The sequence below is a fragment of the Alnus glutinosa genome, chromosome 11 (assembly GCF_958979055.1).
Source record: "Alnus glutinosa chromosome 11, dhAlnGlut1.1, whole genome shotgun sequence".
Taxonomy (NCBI): Eukaryota; Viridiplantae; Streptophyta; class Magnoliopsida; order Fagales; family Betulaceae; genus Alnus; species Alnus glutinosa.
In genome coordinates this window covers 14769825-14789291 of record NC_084896.1, presented here as the reverse complement: position 1 = coordinate 14789291, position 19467 = coordinate 14769825, and the positions used below count along the sequence as shown (strand labels likewise).

The 19467-nt window shown below is 42.3% G+C and overlaps 1 protein-coding gene across 1 annotated transcript in view; it reads left to right on the top strand.

Annotated features, from left to right (window-relative positions):
• LOC133882180 (protein TIC 40, chloroplastic) overlaps nt 1-19149 on the top strand; it is a 50987-nt gene extending 31838 nt beyond the window's left edge. The window contains exons 12-14 of the mRNA XM_062321294.1: nt 18338-18441; nt 18510-18557; nt 18734-19149. Of these exons, the coding sequence (XP_062177278.1) occupies nt 18338-18441; nt 18510-18557; nt 18734-18793 (212 nt within the window). The 3' untranslated portion in view covers nt 18794-19149. The remainder of the gene's footprint in view (nt 1-18337; nt 18442-18509; nt 18558-18733) is intronic.
• Nucleotides 19150-19467: the final 318 nt, after the last annotated feature.

Genomic DNA, 19467 nt, shown 5'->3' with positions numbered 1-19467 from the left:
AGAGCCTACCAATAGCCAACGCTCTCCCATGGCCAACACAAACACTGCTGAAACCAACTTTTTGCCCAATGTCACTCAACTCGGCAGCATCAAATTGGAAGGTCCTCACTACCTAGGCTGGGTTGCTCAGTTTCAACCAATCCTATGTGGTTATGATCTCCAGGGCCTACTTGATGGAACAGATCCCTGTTTGCCCAGAACCGTCACCAATGCCACTGGTGACGCCCAGATTCCAAACCCAGCCTATGTTGCATGGCTGAGACGAGACCAGCAACTCTTGAGTCTCATCATATGCTCTTTAGCACCTTCTCTTGTGCCCTCGATGTACAGTTTGAACACATTGAGGCTTGCATGGACCTCTCTGTCCACACGGTTTGCTGGTCAATCTAAATCACGCATCTCCCATCTCAAGCGTCAGTTACAAAGCTTGCAGCAGGGGACTAAGACGTGCACCGAATATCTCAATCAAGCCAAGTCGTGGGCTGATGAACTTTCAGCTGTAGGTAAACCCGTCGATGATGATGACCTTATTTCTTACGTTATTAACGGTATCAACCCTACTTTTAATCCTTTTGTTACTGCATTTTCCTTACGTGACCGAGAAAACCACATTCCAGGATTTTCAATCCGAGTTGCTTAGCCATGAAATACTACTCCAGAATCAACAACAAGCCCTTACCCCTGAAATCGGATCCTTTGCACTCCATGCACACCGTCCCAAACCTTCCTACAGCAACAACCCTAGCATCAGAAAACCTCAGTTTCCTAAACCACCTGGTCAGTACCGTCACTCCTCACCCCATAACCGTTTCTCCAACCTTCCATTCTCTCCTCGACACAATCCCCCCTTTGCACTCCATGAATTCAGTCGTTTTTCATGGTTGTACCCCTTATTTAATAAAAGTGATGTTCTTTCCTATTTTATCAAATTCAAATTACTTGTTGAAAATTTATTTGACACCAAAATTAAGTATTTTCAATCTGATAATAGTGGAGAATACACCTCCACTGCATTCAAACAATTTTTCACTAACAATGGCATTTTTCATCGCCTCACATGCCCTCACACCTCTCAACAAAATGGCATTGCTGAGAGGAAGCACCGCCACATCGTCGAAACTGGTTTAACTCTTCTTGCACAGTCCGGTCTCCCTGCCAAATACTGGGTCGACTCTTTCCTCACATCAGTCTTTCTTATTAACAGATTACCCACCAAAGTCCTTCAAAACCAGTCTCCCTTCTCCATTCTTTTCAAGGAACCTGATTACACTCTCTTCCGAAGCTTTGGTTGCCTATGTTATCCACTTCTTCGCCCGTATGCTTCCCACAAACTAACTTTTCGAAGCAAACCTTGCATCTTTCTTGGCTATGGAGCCGATCAACGCGGCTACTGCTACCTTGAACCCCAATCCCAAAAAGTCTTCCTTTCCCGCAATGTCGTGTTCGATGAATCAAAATTCCCCTCTAAGAGTCCAACTCTCCCATCCGGTTCCTGCACTATCACCACACCTCCAGCAACTCCGATTCTCTTTCAACCTGCCCAACTATCCAATCACCCTCCTTCCACTCTTTCCTCATCACCACTTCCTATTCCCCCATCAACTCAGCCCCCCACCCTTGACTCAGCTCCATCATCCCCCATCGCCCCCCCCTTCCCCTCTTCCCTGCCCGCCTCCCCCAACCCACATTCCCCTATTCACCCCAGTCCTGCCTCCATTCCCTCCCTTATTCCTGCCCCCCTTCTCCTTCCCAGTAACCGACCCATCACTCGTTCCCTTATTGGCTCCTCCAAACCCAGATCATTCCCTGGTTTTACCTCCTTCCTCAGCAGACACCCTTAGTTACACTCACATCTGTCATCCTTCCACCCGCACCATCTCTCTATAAGCAGGTAGCCTCTAAACCCGAATGGGTTGCTGCTATGACTACTGAATTTCAAGCTCTCTTACACAATAACACTTGGTCCTTATGCCCTCGTCCATTACACCACAATGTTGTTCGCAACAAATGGGTGTTTAAAGTCAAACAAAATCCGGACGGCACTGTCGAACGCTACAAAGCCCGCCTCGTCGCCAAGGGCTTTGACCAACTTTGCGTTATCGATTACCACGACACCTTCAGTCCCGTCATTAAACCCGCCACCATTCGCTTACTCTTAGTCTTAGCCATTACCTTCAACTGGACCCTCAAACAGCTAGATGTCTCAAACACCTTCCTTCACGAATTACTCGATGAAGATGTGTACATGGAGCAACCGCAAGGTTTTGTGGACCTTGCCTTCCCTCATCATGTGTGCAAATTGCACAAAGCCTTATATGGCCTAAAACAGGCTCCTCGGGCCTGGTTCACCCGTCTCTCTCAAACTTTACTCGAAATTGGTTTTTCCAGCTCCCAAGTGGATCCTTCACTATTTTTATATCACTCTAACAGTTCTCACATTTTCGTTTTAGTGTATGTGGATGATATTATTGTTACAGGTAATAATGTGGTCACCATTCAATCCATCATCACCAAACTACAAGCTGTCTTTGCTATCAAAGACCTCGGCTCCCTCTCCTACTTCCTTGGCATCCAAACTACCCGCGACTCCTCTGGGCTACACTTACGGCAAACCAAGTACATCCAAGACATCCTCATCCGTGCCAGCATGCTTGACTCCAAGCCTTACCGCACCCCATGCACATCCGGCTCCAAAATGTCCAAGTTTGATGGAGACGCCCTTCCCAATCCATCTGAATACCGCCAAATCCTTGGAGCTCTCCAATACGCCACTCTCACTCGTCCAGACATCGCCTACTCCGTCAACCAACTGTGTCAGCATATGCACAGCCCCACATCCACTCATTGAACCGCAGCTAAACGAGTGCTTCGGTATCTCAAAGGCACCATTGATTTCGGCCTTCGCTACACTCCAGGCTCCCTTCAACTCACCGGATTCTGTGACTCTGACTGGGCTGGCAACCCCAACGACCGCCGCTTCACCACTGGCTTTGGCATCTTCCTCGGCTCCAACCTCGTCTCATGGTCCGCCAAAAAGCAACACGTCGTTTCCCGATCCAGCACAGAGGCCGAGTATCGTGCAATGGCCCTTGCCACCTCAGACCTTTACTGGCTCCGTATGCTATTCCAAGAACTGCAGATTTCACTTCCGTCTCCACCAACCATTTGGTGTGACAATTCAGGAGCACTGTCTTTAGCCTCCAACCCAGTTTCACACACCCGCACCAAACATATTGAAGTTGACATCCATTTCATCCGGGAAAAAGTCACCAACCGCGACATCCAACTTCGGTACATCTCCACCCTTGATCAAGTAGCTGACATCTTCACCAAAGGACTCAATGCTGATTGGTTTTGCTTCTTGCGTGCCAAACTTCCGGTCGTCCCTCCCATCAGTTTGCGGGGGAGTGTTAAGGATACGAGCCTACCCGAACCCTCTACAGAAACCCTAGCCGCCACTACAGCTCACAAACAAACCCTAGAGCCGTTAGCCTTGATTCAAGGAAGACTTCCTAAACTAGACAACCAAATATCTTCTCCATATATCTCATTAATTCCACATTAACCAACGGCTATATTACCTATTTCTTGCCTTATTTAACCTTTGTAAATATAGAATAGAATTGCTCTTGTATAATATACCATACATACACGGCAGCCTGTAATATCTATATATACTGTATCAATATCAAGACCTATGTATTCGGCGCCTAAAGCTTTTACCCTACTTTTGTATTTAGTTTACACTTTCCTAGTCAAACTTCTCAACTGACGACATGATTAATGTACAACGTTTTATGAGGGGGATGCTGAAGATACCTCAAAGAGTTTCTTTGGTCTCCATGTTGAGGATCACAATGTGATGCCTAACAAATCCTCATTTGACTTGTGGGATATCTTTCCCCTCTTTCTTCTTCTTTTAACTTGATTCATTGCTTAACCACCAAGAAAACAAAAAAGCTTCTATTCCACTGTTGATGTTTGACAACCCTTTAAAATGAAAGATTAAGATTGTATATGCTTGTTGTGGATATTTTAGAATAATAGTTAAATGGTTACATTCGTCATTTCCTATTAAATTAGGATTATAGGATAAGATGTAATTAATTAGAATACAGTGCTATCGGAGAGATGGGTTATGTGTGGGTTTTTTTTTTGTCTAATCAAAAGCCTTTGAAGTTCTGTTTGAAAGTCATAATGGTAGTATTCGCTTGGCTGAGAGTAGAGGAGTGATCGAGCAGTGCTATTGGGCAAGACTAGCACGGGGTGGCTGTTGAATTCATTGGAGAAGTTCAGCAGAGGATAGTATTCACGAGAAGTTTGTTGGACTTTTAGGGTGGGTCGTATGGCGTATGTGGCACAGAGGTGTGAGAAAAACTATGTAAGATGCCAAATTCCAGAGTCTAGAGGGTGGGTGGTGCTCGAAAGAGGTTTCGGGTTCTTTTGGAGTGGGTGTATGGAAACATATAAGGAGGGGGTGGGAGAAATTCCGCAACTTCGTTCGTTTTGAAGTGGGCAGTGGATCAAATATTAGCTTTTGGCAAGATTGGTGGTGTGAGGATGGTTCCTTGAAGCAATGCTTTCCAGCTCTTTTTTCTATAGTAAGGAACAAAGACGCGTTGGTGGCGGATAATTTGGTGGTTCATAATGGTGTAATTCAGTGGAATGTTCTTTTCACGAGACAAATCCAGGATTGGGAGATGGACATGGTCCTTTCTTTCTTCGATCGATTATATTCCACTTCGACTCGTCAAGGAGAGAGTGGCAGATTAGTGTGGAATCCCTCCAAAAAAGGTTTATTTGAGGTGAGATCCTTCTACGATGAGCTCATTAATGAAGATGGCCCTTATTTTCCTTGGAAGAATATTTGGCGTGTTAAGGCTCCAACAAGGGTGGCTTTCTTCGTTTGGTTAGCGGCTTTGGGCAAAATATTGACGCATGATAACTTGCGTAAGAGGAATGTAATAGTAATGGAGTGGTGTTGTTTATGCAAGAAGAGTGGGGAGTCTATAGATCACTTGTTGCTTCATTGCGAGGTCGCCCAGGCTCTTTGGAGCTACATTCTTATTTTATTTGGGGTTGAGTGGGTTATGCCACGAACGGTGTTGGAGTTGTTAAAGAGTTGGGGAGCGGCAATGGGGAGTGGTCAAGCTATAGAGGCTTGGCGTTTAGCTCCTTTGTGCTTGCTTTGGTGTATTTGGAGGGAGCGGAATGCTCGTCTGTTTGAAGATGTAGAGACATCTATGGTGGAGCTTCGGAAGCGGCTGATCGATACTTTATATTTTTGGATAGCGCCACACCATAGTTTGAGTGTATTTACTTATGTAGATTTCTTAAATTTATTTTCTGTTCGACCCTGTTAGGGGCTCTCTTGTATACTTCCCGTGTATAAGGGTTGCGCCCCTCTGCGCTTTTTAATAAATTGCTATTACTTATCAAAAAAAAAAAAAAAAAAAAAAAAAACTACGTAAGATTTCTGGAGTTATCGGAATTCGGTGCAGGAGGGCACAGTGAAGTTTGATCCTCATTCTAGAGGACCTCCGGGTGGTGCAACTGTGTTGTTCAGATGAGGAAGGGGGTTAGCTATTTCGAGAAGGCGGTTGTTGGGAGTATCGTTAACAGTAAGGGGCATGTTGGTAAGTTGTTGGCACGGAGGTTGGAGGATCAAGGATGATGGTCGTACGTGGATGTCCTAGTAAGGAAGGGACATTCCCAGAAAATAGTCTTCTAGTAGGGGTATAGTGGGCATTTTGGGGACTCAATCGGTGAGGGATACAGAAGATTCTGGTAGAAGGGATGAGCAGCCGTTACCTGATTATTTTGGTGTTCAAGCTGGCCGTGACAATATATTTCCTTAGTTGGGCATGGAGGATCTTCGTGACTTAAGTTTTGCCTTAGTTGGGCATGGAGGATCTTCGTGATTTAAGTTTTGTCAAAAATCTGTTGGCATCCTTTAAAAGGGAAGTGGAGAGATATCTAGAGAGAATAGAAGCGGCACAAACGTATGGGCTTGAGATTGTTAATATAATGCGTGAGCCCATGTCACAAGGGATCGAAGGAGTGGGCTTAAATGGTTTGGGTCCTAGTGTTAAAAAGGGCGTAAGCTTAATTAAGGTTCCGTTTGTTTCGACGTAAAATGTTTTCTGGAAAGCTTTTTTCCTATTTTCCGGTTTTTGGTACGACCGACAATCATGGTCAAACCAACCATATTTTCAGTGTATTAGAAAAACCTTCTTTAATTTCCGTAAAATTGTTGTCTTTTTTTTTTTTTTAAATCGTGGACCATTATCTAAGTTTGAGCTTCTCCTTACATGCACTCTCTCGCAAGTCATTATCCTCTACCGCCGGAGGTTGCTAGAGATTGCTGGCCGCATGCCTCTGTCTCGCGGAATCTACCACCATAGTTTGCCGGAAGTCGCCAACAATTTTTGGCCGCCATCGAAGGTCGTCGACCACTGCCCACAATCGCTGATTTTCCGTACGAGTCAAACAATGAAAAATGTTCTTAGTTGAAATCATTTTCTCACAGAAAATATTTTCCAACAGAAAACATTTTACTTCGAAACAAATGGCCCCTAAGTCCAATGGGCTGGATGGGAAGAAGCCTAACAGCGTTGGGGAGAAAGAGTCGGTGTCCTGTAAGGCTGAGCCGAATGCAACTGTTGAAGCCCAGACTTCTTCGAAGAGCCTTGATGGGTCACAACTGGGGGCTGTTTACCATCGGCGATCTAAACTGACATCAATGGAGAAATGGAGAGTGAAGGAAGGTGAGGTGGGTGGTGCAGTGGGTACGAGCAAGGCTGGTAAGAAAGTCGATTTTCCGGCAGTACCTCGGCCAAAAGCTGCGGCTATTGAAGTTCAAGACGGAGTTGAGGTTGAGACTTCGGCAAGCTTCGATATTGCTCAGACGATTACAGAAGAAGACACCAAGATACCTGGGTCTTATACAAACAATACTGAAGGAAAAAGAAAATGCTGCCGGTGTTGAGGGAGTTATACGGCAGGAGGGTGGGTCTCTGTTACAGAGGATTTCATCAGGTTCTATTTCTGATTTTGGATCAAGAGGTAAGAAGTAAGGGAAAGGCTTGCAGGTGAACAAGTCTTTGGCAGTGGGTATGAATGTTGGGTATCCTTGGGTTTTGTTGGAGAATGGGGTGGGGGAAGGAAATTTTGAGGTTCAGACCTTAAAGGGGGAAAGAGCAAACTGTTTGAATGGTAATGAGGGTTTAGGAAGGCAGGGGAGTGGATTTTTGATACATGGGTCTTCATCGGGTGTTCAATATGAGGATGGGTTTGGGAATTATAATGGGGATGGGGATGGGGATGGGTCCATGTTTACTGTGGAAGACAAATTGGGGGGAGGGAAATTAGAAGGTTCAAATTCAAAGGAGGTGCAGGTAATGATTTGAATAGAGACAAGATGAATTCTTTGCAGTGGTGACCGTTCCTAACAAGGAAGTTAAAGGAAATGAACCATTAATAGTACATCCAATTGCTATGATTGAAGTGACAAAATATTATGTGAATGGCTGAATGATTTAGCCTTGAGTTCTGTGTATTATATAGACTTTACAAGGATGCTATACATGGAAAGGAAATAAGGTCCCGCATAATTCTAGCCTTATACATGTAAACTATAATCTGTCAAATATATATGCTAACTATACAAAATAATAAATGGAGAAATAAGGAAACAATCGTGGGCTAAAAATAAGGAAACAAGAAACAATTATGGACAGCTGTGCTGTCCATTGACAGCCCCCCTCAAATTGATGCAGGGTGATCAACAAGCATCAATTTGCTACTTAGGAAGCAATGTCGATGACGAGTGAGAGCCTTGGTGAAGATATCAGCAATTTGTAGATCAGTGGAAATATGTGGAAGAGTGATAATACGAGCTTCAAAGGCTTCCCGGATAGAGTGACAGTCCACTTCAATATGCTTGGTGCGCTCATGATAAACAGGATTGGCCGTGATCTGAATAGCACTTGTATTATCGGCATGTAGAGGTGTAGGATCGGTCTCAGAAAAATCTAACTCAGCAAGCAAACCGCGAAGCCAAATAATTTCTGAACAAGCAAGAGACATTGCGCGGTACTCAGAAAGGCATCACCTAAGAACACACACCAACTAGTGATGGAGTGACGAGTATCCGCACAACCAGCCCAATCAGCATCACTATAAGCGGCAAGACGAGTAGAATTGCTGGCAGGGAAGAATAAGCCACGGGCAGAAGTACCGTGAACATAGCGTATGATCCTATGGACAGCAGTCAAATGTAGATGACGTGGAGTCTGAAGGAACTGGCCGACTTGCTGGACAGCAAAAGAAATGTCCGGTCTAGTAATGGTGAGATAAACGAGGCTACCCACCAACTTCCGGTATAAACTGGGATCAACAAGTAAGTCGCCCTCCTCTTTGCAAAGCTTGACATGTAATTCCATGGGAGTATCAACAGAAGGAGCCTCTTGAAGACCAGCTGTAGCCACCAAGTCATTGGCATACTTATGTTGATTGAGGGAAATGCCGGAGGGACCACGATGCACCTCAAGACCAAGAAAATATGTGAGAGACCCAAGATCTTTCATATGAAAGGACTCCGAGAGATGAGTTTTGAGCTGGTCAAGTAAAGTGGAATCGGAACCAGTGATCACAATATCATCAACATAAACCAATAGAAGAACAATACCCATGTTGGATTTCCGAAGAAACAAGGAAGTGTCATACTTGCTCTGCTTGAATGAAAATTGTAATAAAGTGGTGCGGAATTTATCAAACCAAGCCCTCGGAGCCTGTTTGAGACCATAAAGAGAGTGACGAAGCTTACACACATGTGAAGTCGAAGAGGGAAACAATCCTGGAGGTGGCTTCATATAAATACACTCTTTAAGATCCCCATGAAGAAAAACATTTTTGACATCCGTCTGATGTAGGGGCCAATCACTGGAAGCAGCAAGGGCGAGAATCGTACGAACAATAGTCATTTTAGCCACTAGAGCAAAGGTCTCTTCATAATTGACACCATACTCTTGATTATTCCCAAGAGCAACAAGCCGAGCTTTGTAACGGTCCAAACTTCCATCAGATCGAACTTTGACTGAGTAAACCCATTTGCATCCCAGAGGCACAATAGTAGGAGGACAGGGCTCAATGTCCCAGGTGTGATTGGCCTCTAGAGCGGCAATTTCTTCCTGCATAGCGTGTCGCCAACAATCATGCTTGGCAGGATGTGAGTAGCAGGTGGGGATATCAAAATTGGCCAATGTAGCAGTAAGAGCTGAAATAGAATTGCCAGAATTGGAAGAACGAAATCCATACCTATCCGGAGTGACAAACACTCGAGAAGAGCGACAAACCAAAGGCACAGGAGGCGCTGCCACTGACTGAATCTGGAGCGTGGTAGGATCAGATACTGGGTGAGCCATCGGAAGAGATTGTGGGCGGGAGCGTCTTGTATATACAATACCTGGTTTAAATCGAGAACTGACGGGAGGAAGATCTGAGAGCTGCTCCTCAAAGGAGGGAAGAACCACAGTAGAAGATAATGGCAGAGAGGACACAGGAAAGAAATGTTGGTTTTCAAAGAAAATAACATTCCTAGAAATGCGAGTACGATGTAAGATAGGATCATAGCAAACAAATCCCTTTTGACACACACTATATCCCAAGAAAGCACATCGGACAGATTGAGTAGATAATTTATGTCGCTCATGAGGAGGTAAATGAACAAAACATACACAACCAAAAGTACGAAGGTTATCATAACTAGGTTGCTTAGCAAATAAGCGGAAATAGGGAGACTCCATATGTAGGACTTGAGAAGGTAAACGATTAATCAAGTGAGTAGTAGTTTTCATAGCCTCTACCCAAAACATGGACGGAACAGAGGATTCTAACAAGAGAGTACGTACCACATCGAAGAGATGACGATTTTTGTGTTCGGCTACTCCATTTTGTTGAGGAGTAGAGGGACATGAACGTTGATGAAGAATACCCTTAGACACCAAGAAAGCCTGAAACTCAGTAGACAAATATTCACCACCGGAATTGGTTCGTAATGTCTTAATAGAAGAAGAAAATTGATTGTCAACATACGCAAAAAACTCAGTGAAAGTACGAAAGACCCAGATTTAGAGCGAAGAAATTAGACCCAAGTAAATCTGCTATGATCATCAATGAAAGTCACATAGTATTTAAATTTTTCATGTGAACTCACTGGGGAAGGGACCCAAACATCACTATGGATAAGGTCAAAGCAGTGAGATGCCCGACTAGCATGCAAAGGGAAGGGAAGAATTTTGCTTTTACCAAGTTTGCAAGAAGCACACTCAAGAGAGAAAGAATAACGGTTTTTATTACCAAGTAAACCAGAGTTCAATACATGGGATACGATCTGAGTATTGGTATGGCCCAAACGACGATGCCACACCATACTTAGATCGGAAACATTATTACAAGCAAAAGACTTAATAGAAGAAACTGGAACAGGCAAAAATAGTGGAAACAAGCGCCCCACTTTAGGTCCCTTCGCGATCTGCTCCCCCGTTACCTGGTTCTGCACACCACAACCATCACCAGAAAATTTAACATCACAATTGTTTTCAACTAATTGGCCAACAGAAATAAGATTCGTGGAAAGTTGAGGAGCAAGAAACACATCAGTAAGCGTAGAAGAGGCATCTCCGATAGCAGCTATTGGCAAGGAACTGCCATTGGCAGTCTGAATAACAGATTGACCATCATAGGGCCGAACATGACTCAAAAGCGGTGTGAGTAGGAGTCATGTGATTAGAAGCAGCCGAGTCCACGTACCAAAGTTGATGGGAATGGTTACCTTGAAACCCCATTGCTGATAAGGCTGAAATTAGAATCTGTTGCACCATTGCTGGAGTGCAGTAATCTAGTGCAGGAGGGGCAGGAATAGAGGACGCATCTGAAGGAGAGACAAGAGCGGCAGAAGGCGTGGCAAGAACCGAAGTCTGAAATGCTTGGGCCGGACGATTCTGGGGACGAATACGACATTCTTTGATAATGTGACCCTTCTTCTTGCAATAAGAACAGAAATTTTTTAGGACAATTAGCAGCAATATGCCCAGATGCCTTGCAGCAGAAACACTGCAAGGTTCGAGAATGCATAGGTGGTCCACGTCCTTGGGCAGAGAAGGCCACAGTTGCGGGCCCAAAATTGCCATGAGATTGCTCCAAAATAGTTTGAGTACTAAGACGTTCTTCGCGAAGTAACTCACCAAAACAAACATCAAGAGAGGGAACAGGAGATCGATTCAGTAAAGAGGAGCGAACAGATTCATATTCTGGACGAAGTTTCATAAGAAACTGATCACGCTGGGTAGTGGCGTGAAGAGTCTGAATAGTGGAAAGGGCAGCAACAGGAACTTCCACGATAACCAAGGCAGTATATTCTTGCCAAAGAGTCAAAAATGCCGAGTAATAGTCTTGGATGGAAAGACTACCATGCTGAAACATGGCAATTGCATGTTCTAACTGAAAGCAACGAGCATCATTATCCTGATGATAAACCTTCTTCAAATAAGCCCACATGGATTGAGCAGAGCGATGGGGCCGCAAGTGGGTGACAATATGAGACTCCACTGAACCAAGAAGCCAGGACATGATACGTGCATCAAGCACAGCCCATGACGGAGAAGACCCGTCAGCCTTAGATTTTTCAGAAGTGGATGATGGTTCGACATCCGTGCCATCAATATGACCCCAAAGTGCTTTGCCCTTGAGAAAAAATCAAACTGAAATGCCCAGGTAGCATAATTGGTGCCTGTAAACTTAACACACACAGGAGCAGAATCCATAGAGAATAAATAGAACCCGAGAGTGACAGACTGCACTGTTGCCCAAAGAAGTGCCAAGAAAACTACCGAGAATGACAGATTGCACCGCCACACAGAAGTGACCGAGAAAAACCACCGATACCTCAAACGGAGGCTGCCGAAAACACCAACACAAGCTGTAGAAGACTGTTCCGAGAGACTAGGGCCGAGAGGATTGTGCCGAGAGTGACAGACCACTATGCGGTGAGTACCCAAACCAGCGAAACACCAGAACCACCAAGGGGAGACTGCACCGACACCACAGGACCACACAGACTGGTCCGATAGACTCAGACCAGACCCAACGAGGAGAAAAAAAAAAATCACGGGTACACCACAGACCTGACCGAAACCCACCACCGTCACGTCCGAAACCGAGAAGAAGGAAAAAAAATGCAGGGAAAGGAAAACTTAGCAATTGGGCTCTGATACCATGACAAAATATTATGTGAATGGCTGAATGATTTAGCCTTGAGTTCTGTGTATTATATAGACTTTACAAGGATGCTATACATGGAAAGGAAATAAGGTCCCGCATGATTCTAGCCCTATACATGTAAACTATAATCTGTCAAATATATATGCTAACTATACAAAATAATAAATGGAGAAATAAGGAAACAATCGTGGGCTAAAAATAAGGAAACAAGAAACAATTATGGACAACTGTGCTGTCCATTGACATGAAGAACAGGTAGTATCCCCCTTAGTGTCTGCAGATTGGGCGTTTGACTGGGTGAAGAATTTGTCTTGTAGTGGGGCTGTTGTGTTAGGGCTTTAAGGAGCAAATGGTAGCTCTATTTTTTTGCTATTCAAGGAAGTAGACATCATAACAGCTTAGTTAGTGATCCAGATTTTTGTTCTAGGACAGCGAACCAAGGAAACTGCGAGCAAAAGAGGCTGGTTTGTTCTGTTAATTATGACATAAAGGGAGGACACTCTAATATAGGGAAAGGAAAGGGGGGGCATCGAATAGTTCTTTCTAAACTCAAAATATTCTAATGGAACGTAAAAGGGCTGAATGAGGAAAGGTTGTGGATTAGGAGTCTTCTCAGAGATTGGAAGGTAGGCATTATCTGATTACAAGAGACAAAATTGAAGTATATTTCTAGGGAGGTGATTCATAGTTTATTGGGATGCTAACATGTGGATTGGACATATTTGGGGTTGAGAGGGGCATCAGGTGGAATTTTGTTAATATTGGATAGGCAGGCAGTGGAATAGATTGAGGATTGTGTGGGAAATTTTTCAGTAGCATGTTCTTTTAGAAGTGTTATTGATAATGTTGAATGGGCGTTTGTGTGGGTGTTTGGTACAAATGATAATGTTGAAAGGAGGTATCTTTAGGAAGATATAGTTTTTTTTTTTTTTTTATAAGTAAGAAGTAACTTTATTAAAAAAGCGTAAGGCGCCCTTACATAAACAAATTGTATACAATAGAGTTCTTACAAACCCAGAACCCAAGAACAAAGCCCAAAAACAGCAACGATCCCAACAAACACCCACCCACAACACCCGAAACACCCAAAGAGCACCCACAAGAACCAAAACCCAGACACCACCCACAACCCAAAGAATAGTAACAGCTCCCAACAGAACCCAAAAAACAGTAACAACCCCCAACAAAACCCAAAGCAAACTACAGAGCAAATCCAAAATACAAAACAAATCCAAACCAAAGCCGAACTACAAAGCAAACCCAAAACACCACGGAAAGGCCAGAGTAACAGGGGGTAAAAAAAATAAATTGCAATGGAGCCGGTGCATGGAGGCCATGCGCATCGGCACAACTCGGAATCTGTCGGAGAAGCCAACGGAGTGGCGAGTGCGTGGAGAATATGACCCAACCGCTATAGATCTAACACCTAATCTTCTAGATCTCACTTGGCCACGCGTGGCAATGCCGACGACAGGGAAGAGCCGGACGATGACGGAGATTCCACCGGTGAGGCACGTGCACAAAGAGGAGGGCCCAAAAACCTTATATCTACACCCCAAGAAGCAAAAGCCACGACACCGGCGTGGTGGCCAACCACAAACTCGCCAACGACAGAACATATCGGAATAAGCCGATGAAGCCTCGGACGGGACGCGTGAGCGCAAACGAAGACCCAACCACTGTAGATCTAAACCCAAAAAAAAAAACAAAAAACAAAAGGAAGAAGAGAAACTACTAGATCTAAACAGGAAGAGAACCGGATGAGGAGGGAGGGAGGAGAGCCACTCCTCCCTCCTCCCTAGACAAAATCCGAGAAGAGATCTAGGGGTTTTTGGTAGAGATGGAGACGAGAGGCGTTTCTTGATGTCTTTTAGGAAGATATAGTTGGCATCATGATTTGGTGGGAATTGTTGTGGTGTATTGGAGGTGATTTCAATGTTGTTCGTTTTCCGTGTGAAAAATCAGGCTAGTCAGGACAATCAACAGCTATGTTGGAGTTTTCGAAATTTATATTTGATTAGGGACACATGGACATTCCACTTGTTGGTAGGAATTTTACTTGGTCTAATAATCTTGAGATTTAGTCATAGTCTAGAATTGATAGGTTTCTCTTATCCCCGGAATGGGAGGAGCGATTTCCTTAAGTTTCTCAAAGGAGACTCACTAGAATCATGTCGGATCATTTTCTGTTGATGTTGGATTGTAGTATATCGTGTGGTGGAGGAAGTATTTTAAATTTGAAAATGTGGTTAAAATCGTTGGGTTTTGTGGAGCAGGTGAAAACATGGTGGTTGTCTTTTAGTTTTAAAGGATCTCCTCGTTATGCACTAATAGAACATAGAAAATATAGAAGCTGAAACCTTGCTCTATACCCGAGCATCCATTGATCATATATAGAGGTTCATTACAGAGTTTAAGATAAATACTAACTCAGCAACCGGTTTCTACCTCTAAATACATTCAAACTAGAACACTTGAAATCTCATCTAGCTATGACACTATTGAATTAGGACTTTACAATAGGACTCGGCTTTTGGATAGAAGTAGAAGACTTCTTAGTAGAGTCCCGATTGGACAGTTCCACAGATTGAGCCGCACAAGACTCCTGCTGGAACTTTGAGTCTTGTGCAAGAGGTGTTCTAATATGCAAGAGGCGTGTAAGTTGAAAGCCTTGAAATCGGACTTGAGTAAATGGAATGTGGAGATGTTTGGTAATGTAGGGAAGAAAAATAAAGATCTTATGGATGGTAACCGGGAGCTGGATTTTACTGTAGAGGGACAACCTTTATTGAGGGAGAAGGGTTGAGGAAGGAAGATATTTCTAAGGAATTGGCGTGATTTGTCCTTTTTGAATAAGTGAGTTGGAGCCAGATGTCAAGGGCCCTGTGGTTGAGAGGGGGATAAAAACACCAAAATTTTCCATCAGGTGGTCAATTCAAATTGAAGAAATAAGTCGGTGGATTCTTTAGTTATCAATGGATCTATATCTTCTGACTTTACAGAAGTAAGGGAGCATATAGTGCAATTCTATAAGGTGTATTCTTAACAACTTATTTGGCGACCAAACCAGGATGGCTTTTCATTTCTATCTGTCAATGCAGATGTGAGAGATTGGTTGGAAGGGGAGTTTGAGGAGAATGAGGTGTGGGAGGTGGTAAGGGATTTGAATGGTGATAAGGCTCCAGGTCCTGATGGTTTCTCTATGGCTTTTTTCTAGAAGTATTGAGAGGTTATAAAAAGAGGAGATTTTGATAGTTTTTAAGGAGCTTCATAATCGAAGGAAGTTTGAGAAGAGTTTTAATTCAACTTGTCTCCCTAATCCCAAAAAGGCCGGTGTCGTGGACATTAAAGATTTCTGTCTTATTAGCATAGTGGGTGATGTACATAAAATTATCTCCAAGGTCTTGGCTAATTGGCTAAAATTGGTCTTGGGAAAGATTATTACTTCCAATTCCCAGAATGTGTTCATTAGAGGTTGACAAATTTTGCATTCAGTTTTGGTGGCTAATGAATGTTTCAATAATCGGATTAGATATGGAGAACCTAGAGTGATATGTAAATTGGACTTGGAGAAGGCGTATGATCATGCTAATTGAGAGTTTTTATTATATATATTGAAGAGATGTGGATTTACGGAGAAATGAAAGGATTGGATAGCGCATTGTATTTCTACGGTGCGGTTTTCCGTTCTTATTCATAGTTCACCATCTAGATTCTTTAGTAGTTCTCATGGATTGAGACGGGGGGATCCCTTATTATTGTTTGTGGTTGTTATGGAGGCTCTGAGTGGGATGATGGCTACTATCGTGGATAGGGGACTTCTATCTAGTTTTTCGGTGGAGTCAAGGAATACTGAAGAGTTGTTAGTGTGAGGCAACTCTGAACAATTTCAATATTTGCGATCTTTTTTTGTTATGTTTTGAAGTGGTATCGGGGTTGAACATTAATTTGGCAAAATCAGAGATAGTTTCTGTGCAATGTGGGAGATGTAGATGGTTTGGTCTGTATCCTTGGCTGTAGAGTTTCTTCTTTACTGATGAAGTATTTGGGTTTAACATTAGGTGCTTCTTACAAGCTATATCTATTTGGAATGACATAATTAAAAAAATGGAACGTTGGCTTGCTGGATGGAAAATGCTTTATTTATCTATGGGAGGTAGATTGACTTTAATATAAAAAGCACTCTTTCTAATTTGCCTATTTAATTTTTTTTTTTTTTTCTCTATTCCAGTGGGTGTGACTACTAGGCTTGAAAAACTTTCAAGGTACTTTTTTTGGGGGGTATTGGTGATGAGTTTAAGTTCCATTTAGTGAACTGGTCGAAAATTTCTACTCCGTTGAAATCAGGTGGTTTGGGGGTTAGAAACCTGATTCAGTTTAATCAAGCTCTATTGGGTAAATGATTATGGCGTTATGCTACTGAGTTGGAGGCTTTGTGAAGATTGGTGATCGAAACTAAATATGATAATTTAATGGGAGATTGGTGTTCTAAGGAGGTAACATGGTCATTTGGAGTAAGAGTGTAGAAATATAGGAGGGGGTGGGAAACTTTTTCCAAATTTGTTAGATATGAGGTGGGCGATGAGTCAAAATTAAGTTTTTGGCATGATGTGTGGTTTAGGGAACAGCCATTGAAGATGTTAGAATAGTGATTAATTGGGTTGATTCAGCCTTTCCTATTTGAAAACAAGTTGCCTCGGAGTTCTGGTACTTGTGTTGCTTGCAAACCTCACCTTTTCTACATTTGGTTTCGTTTTTATTCTTACAAATTGTTTGCCTCTTAACCTATGAGAAACTGCAAAGCGTGAAATAACCATGGTTTTACCATTTTTGACTTTGCAATTGATCCACTGACTAGTGTCTTTCAGTAGTAAGTAGTGTTCAAGAAATACCACATGCGATCTGAATTTAGGGGCATATTCTATCCTCTTAACTTGAGGATAGATTTTAGGCTTTTGACGTAATTAGTTTTTCAAGATCGATCACCAATAAATTAAAGTTTGATAGGCTATGATGCTAGTTAGTTTATAAAGTGTTTTTGCAATGAGACTTGCCGAAAATTCTGGTCAGCGAGGAGACAGTTGATAGTTCTTGGAAAAAAAAGAAAAGGAGGAATGAAATTAATCTTTAACTTGTGCTATTTGTCAGTTAAATGTTCACGTGGTAGTGAAATAATAAGAAAAGAAGTCTAAACTTTAAAATCTCAAGTTACAAACTCCTTAAGCTGGAAAATACATTCTGATCCGAGGACTGTTAGAAGCTTATAAATTCAACTATGTTCCGTTAAAGGTTCTCCACTCTCGCCTGGGTTAGGACTTAGGAGTGATCAAATGGCCATGTACGTTGCGCAGTGCCCAATTGGTCTTTCCTACCAATGCACGTTGGGGAGCTGCTCTTATTTAATACCCCTGGCTTGGAAGAACTTGACTTGGATTAATACAATTTATGAAGGTTCAGATTGAGTTTCCTGAATTCTGAATACATGATTTAACTGCTTTCAATACTGTTTATAGGCACTTCAGCATAATAACTATTGATATCCACTCTGGTGGGATTGCATGATCTGATTGCCAATGACTAAGACTCTTTAGTTTGGTTGTAATTGGAGGCAAATGGATAGAAATCTCACTCTTGTCGAATAAATGATGTTTCACATTATATATTCAAATGGTACATAGTACCTTTGTAAATAAGCACTTTCACTTCCTGCTCCATCACTCAAAATGGTAGCGCAGAGCTTTCCTTACATGTCTACAATAACCTTTCTGGTTGTAGCTGTAACCATGTGTAGACAAAACTGCGCCAGTGACCTTTGACCCGCCATTCGTTGTTATGTTAAGATCGGTATTATTACAAGATTCTTTTAGAGATCGACTTAAATTTATTGAATACTTCTAAGTATCTCATAATGTTTACTTTTCTCTGTTTTACATTTCTGTTTGGATACAGTTCCATTACATTGTTGTGTAATCTAGGTAAACCCTTTTTGGGTGGATATTTAGTTTTCTGTTTTAACTTCCCTTTTTTAATTCTGCTTCTATTTTACATTTTGCAGATCAAATTGGGCTTTCACCTGAAGAAACTATTGCAAAAATTATGGCCAACCCTGAAGTTGCCCAGGCCTTTCAAAACCCAAGAGTCCAAGCAGCAATCATGGATGTATGTTCTACCTGAAGCTCTTTTTTAACCTTCAATACCAAATCTCTAACACTATGTTGCCTTTCCAGTGTTCACAGAACCCTCTGAGCATTGCAAAATATCAAAATGACAAGGAGGTAAGGCCAAATTTTGACCTTAGACATGATTTTTCATTCCTAGAAGTGTCTGCTTTTAAATTGATGTTTCTATAAGAATACAAATTCGACCCCATTTTTTTTTCTCTAAAATTAAACTATGCATCCAAGAGTTGTCCTTATTTTAATTTTTTTTTCCTTTTTGTTTCCAATTCCAGGTTATGGATCTTTTCAATAAATTATCGGAGCTCTTCCCTGGAGTGAGCGGTCCACCATGATTGCCGTCGTTCATTCAGAGTTCACAGTTGGTCGATGCTGGAGTAGAAATGCTCATTATTTGTTCTTCATGACTAAGGTGGTTAGAACAAAAATCTAAATCTAAAGCCTGCATGACTGAACATACTTTCCCTTGCTGGTAGTGGTGGGCCATATATTGAGATATGCTTCTTGCCCGCATCCTCTTCTAAATTCAGCTAAAGAGTTCCCTCGCCTCATCCCATGCTCAGAATATGTAGTGATGGTTGAATCAGTTTTCGTAATGGCTTTTGTGATGTTAGTTTAAACTCTTATTTTGTGGAATCAATTTGCTCTTATAACTAAATCCCTCTTGATAATGTCGTGGGATTGGGATTCATCTCTCTTTCTCTCTCTCTCTCTCTCTCTCTCTCTCTCTCTCTCTCTCTCTCTCTCTCACGCACAAAAAGAGTAATAAGCATCCACTTTCGAGGGTCTAAGTTATTATCGAATGAATCAGTAGATATTTTTAAGAAAATGTATTCATACTTCTCTCAAATTAACACTTTATTGTCAATGATTCTTTCAAATTATTGATTGAATTAATGTTTTGTACAAATTATCAAAAAATGTCAATGTAGTCCTCAAGGCCAGCAAAAGGACAAAAATGTCTTCATAATGTTTTCAATAAGACAAAAATATCCGTATAAATTTGAAA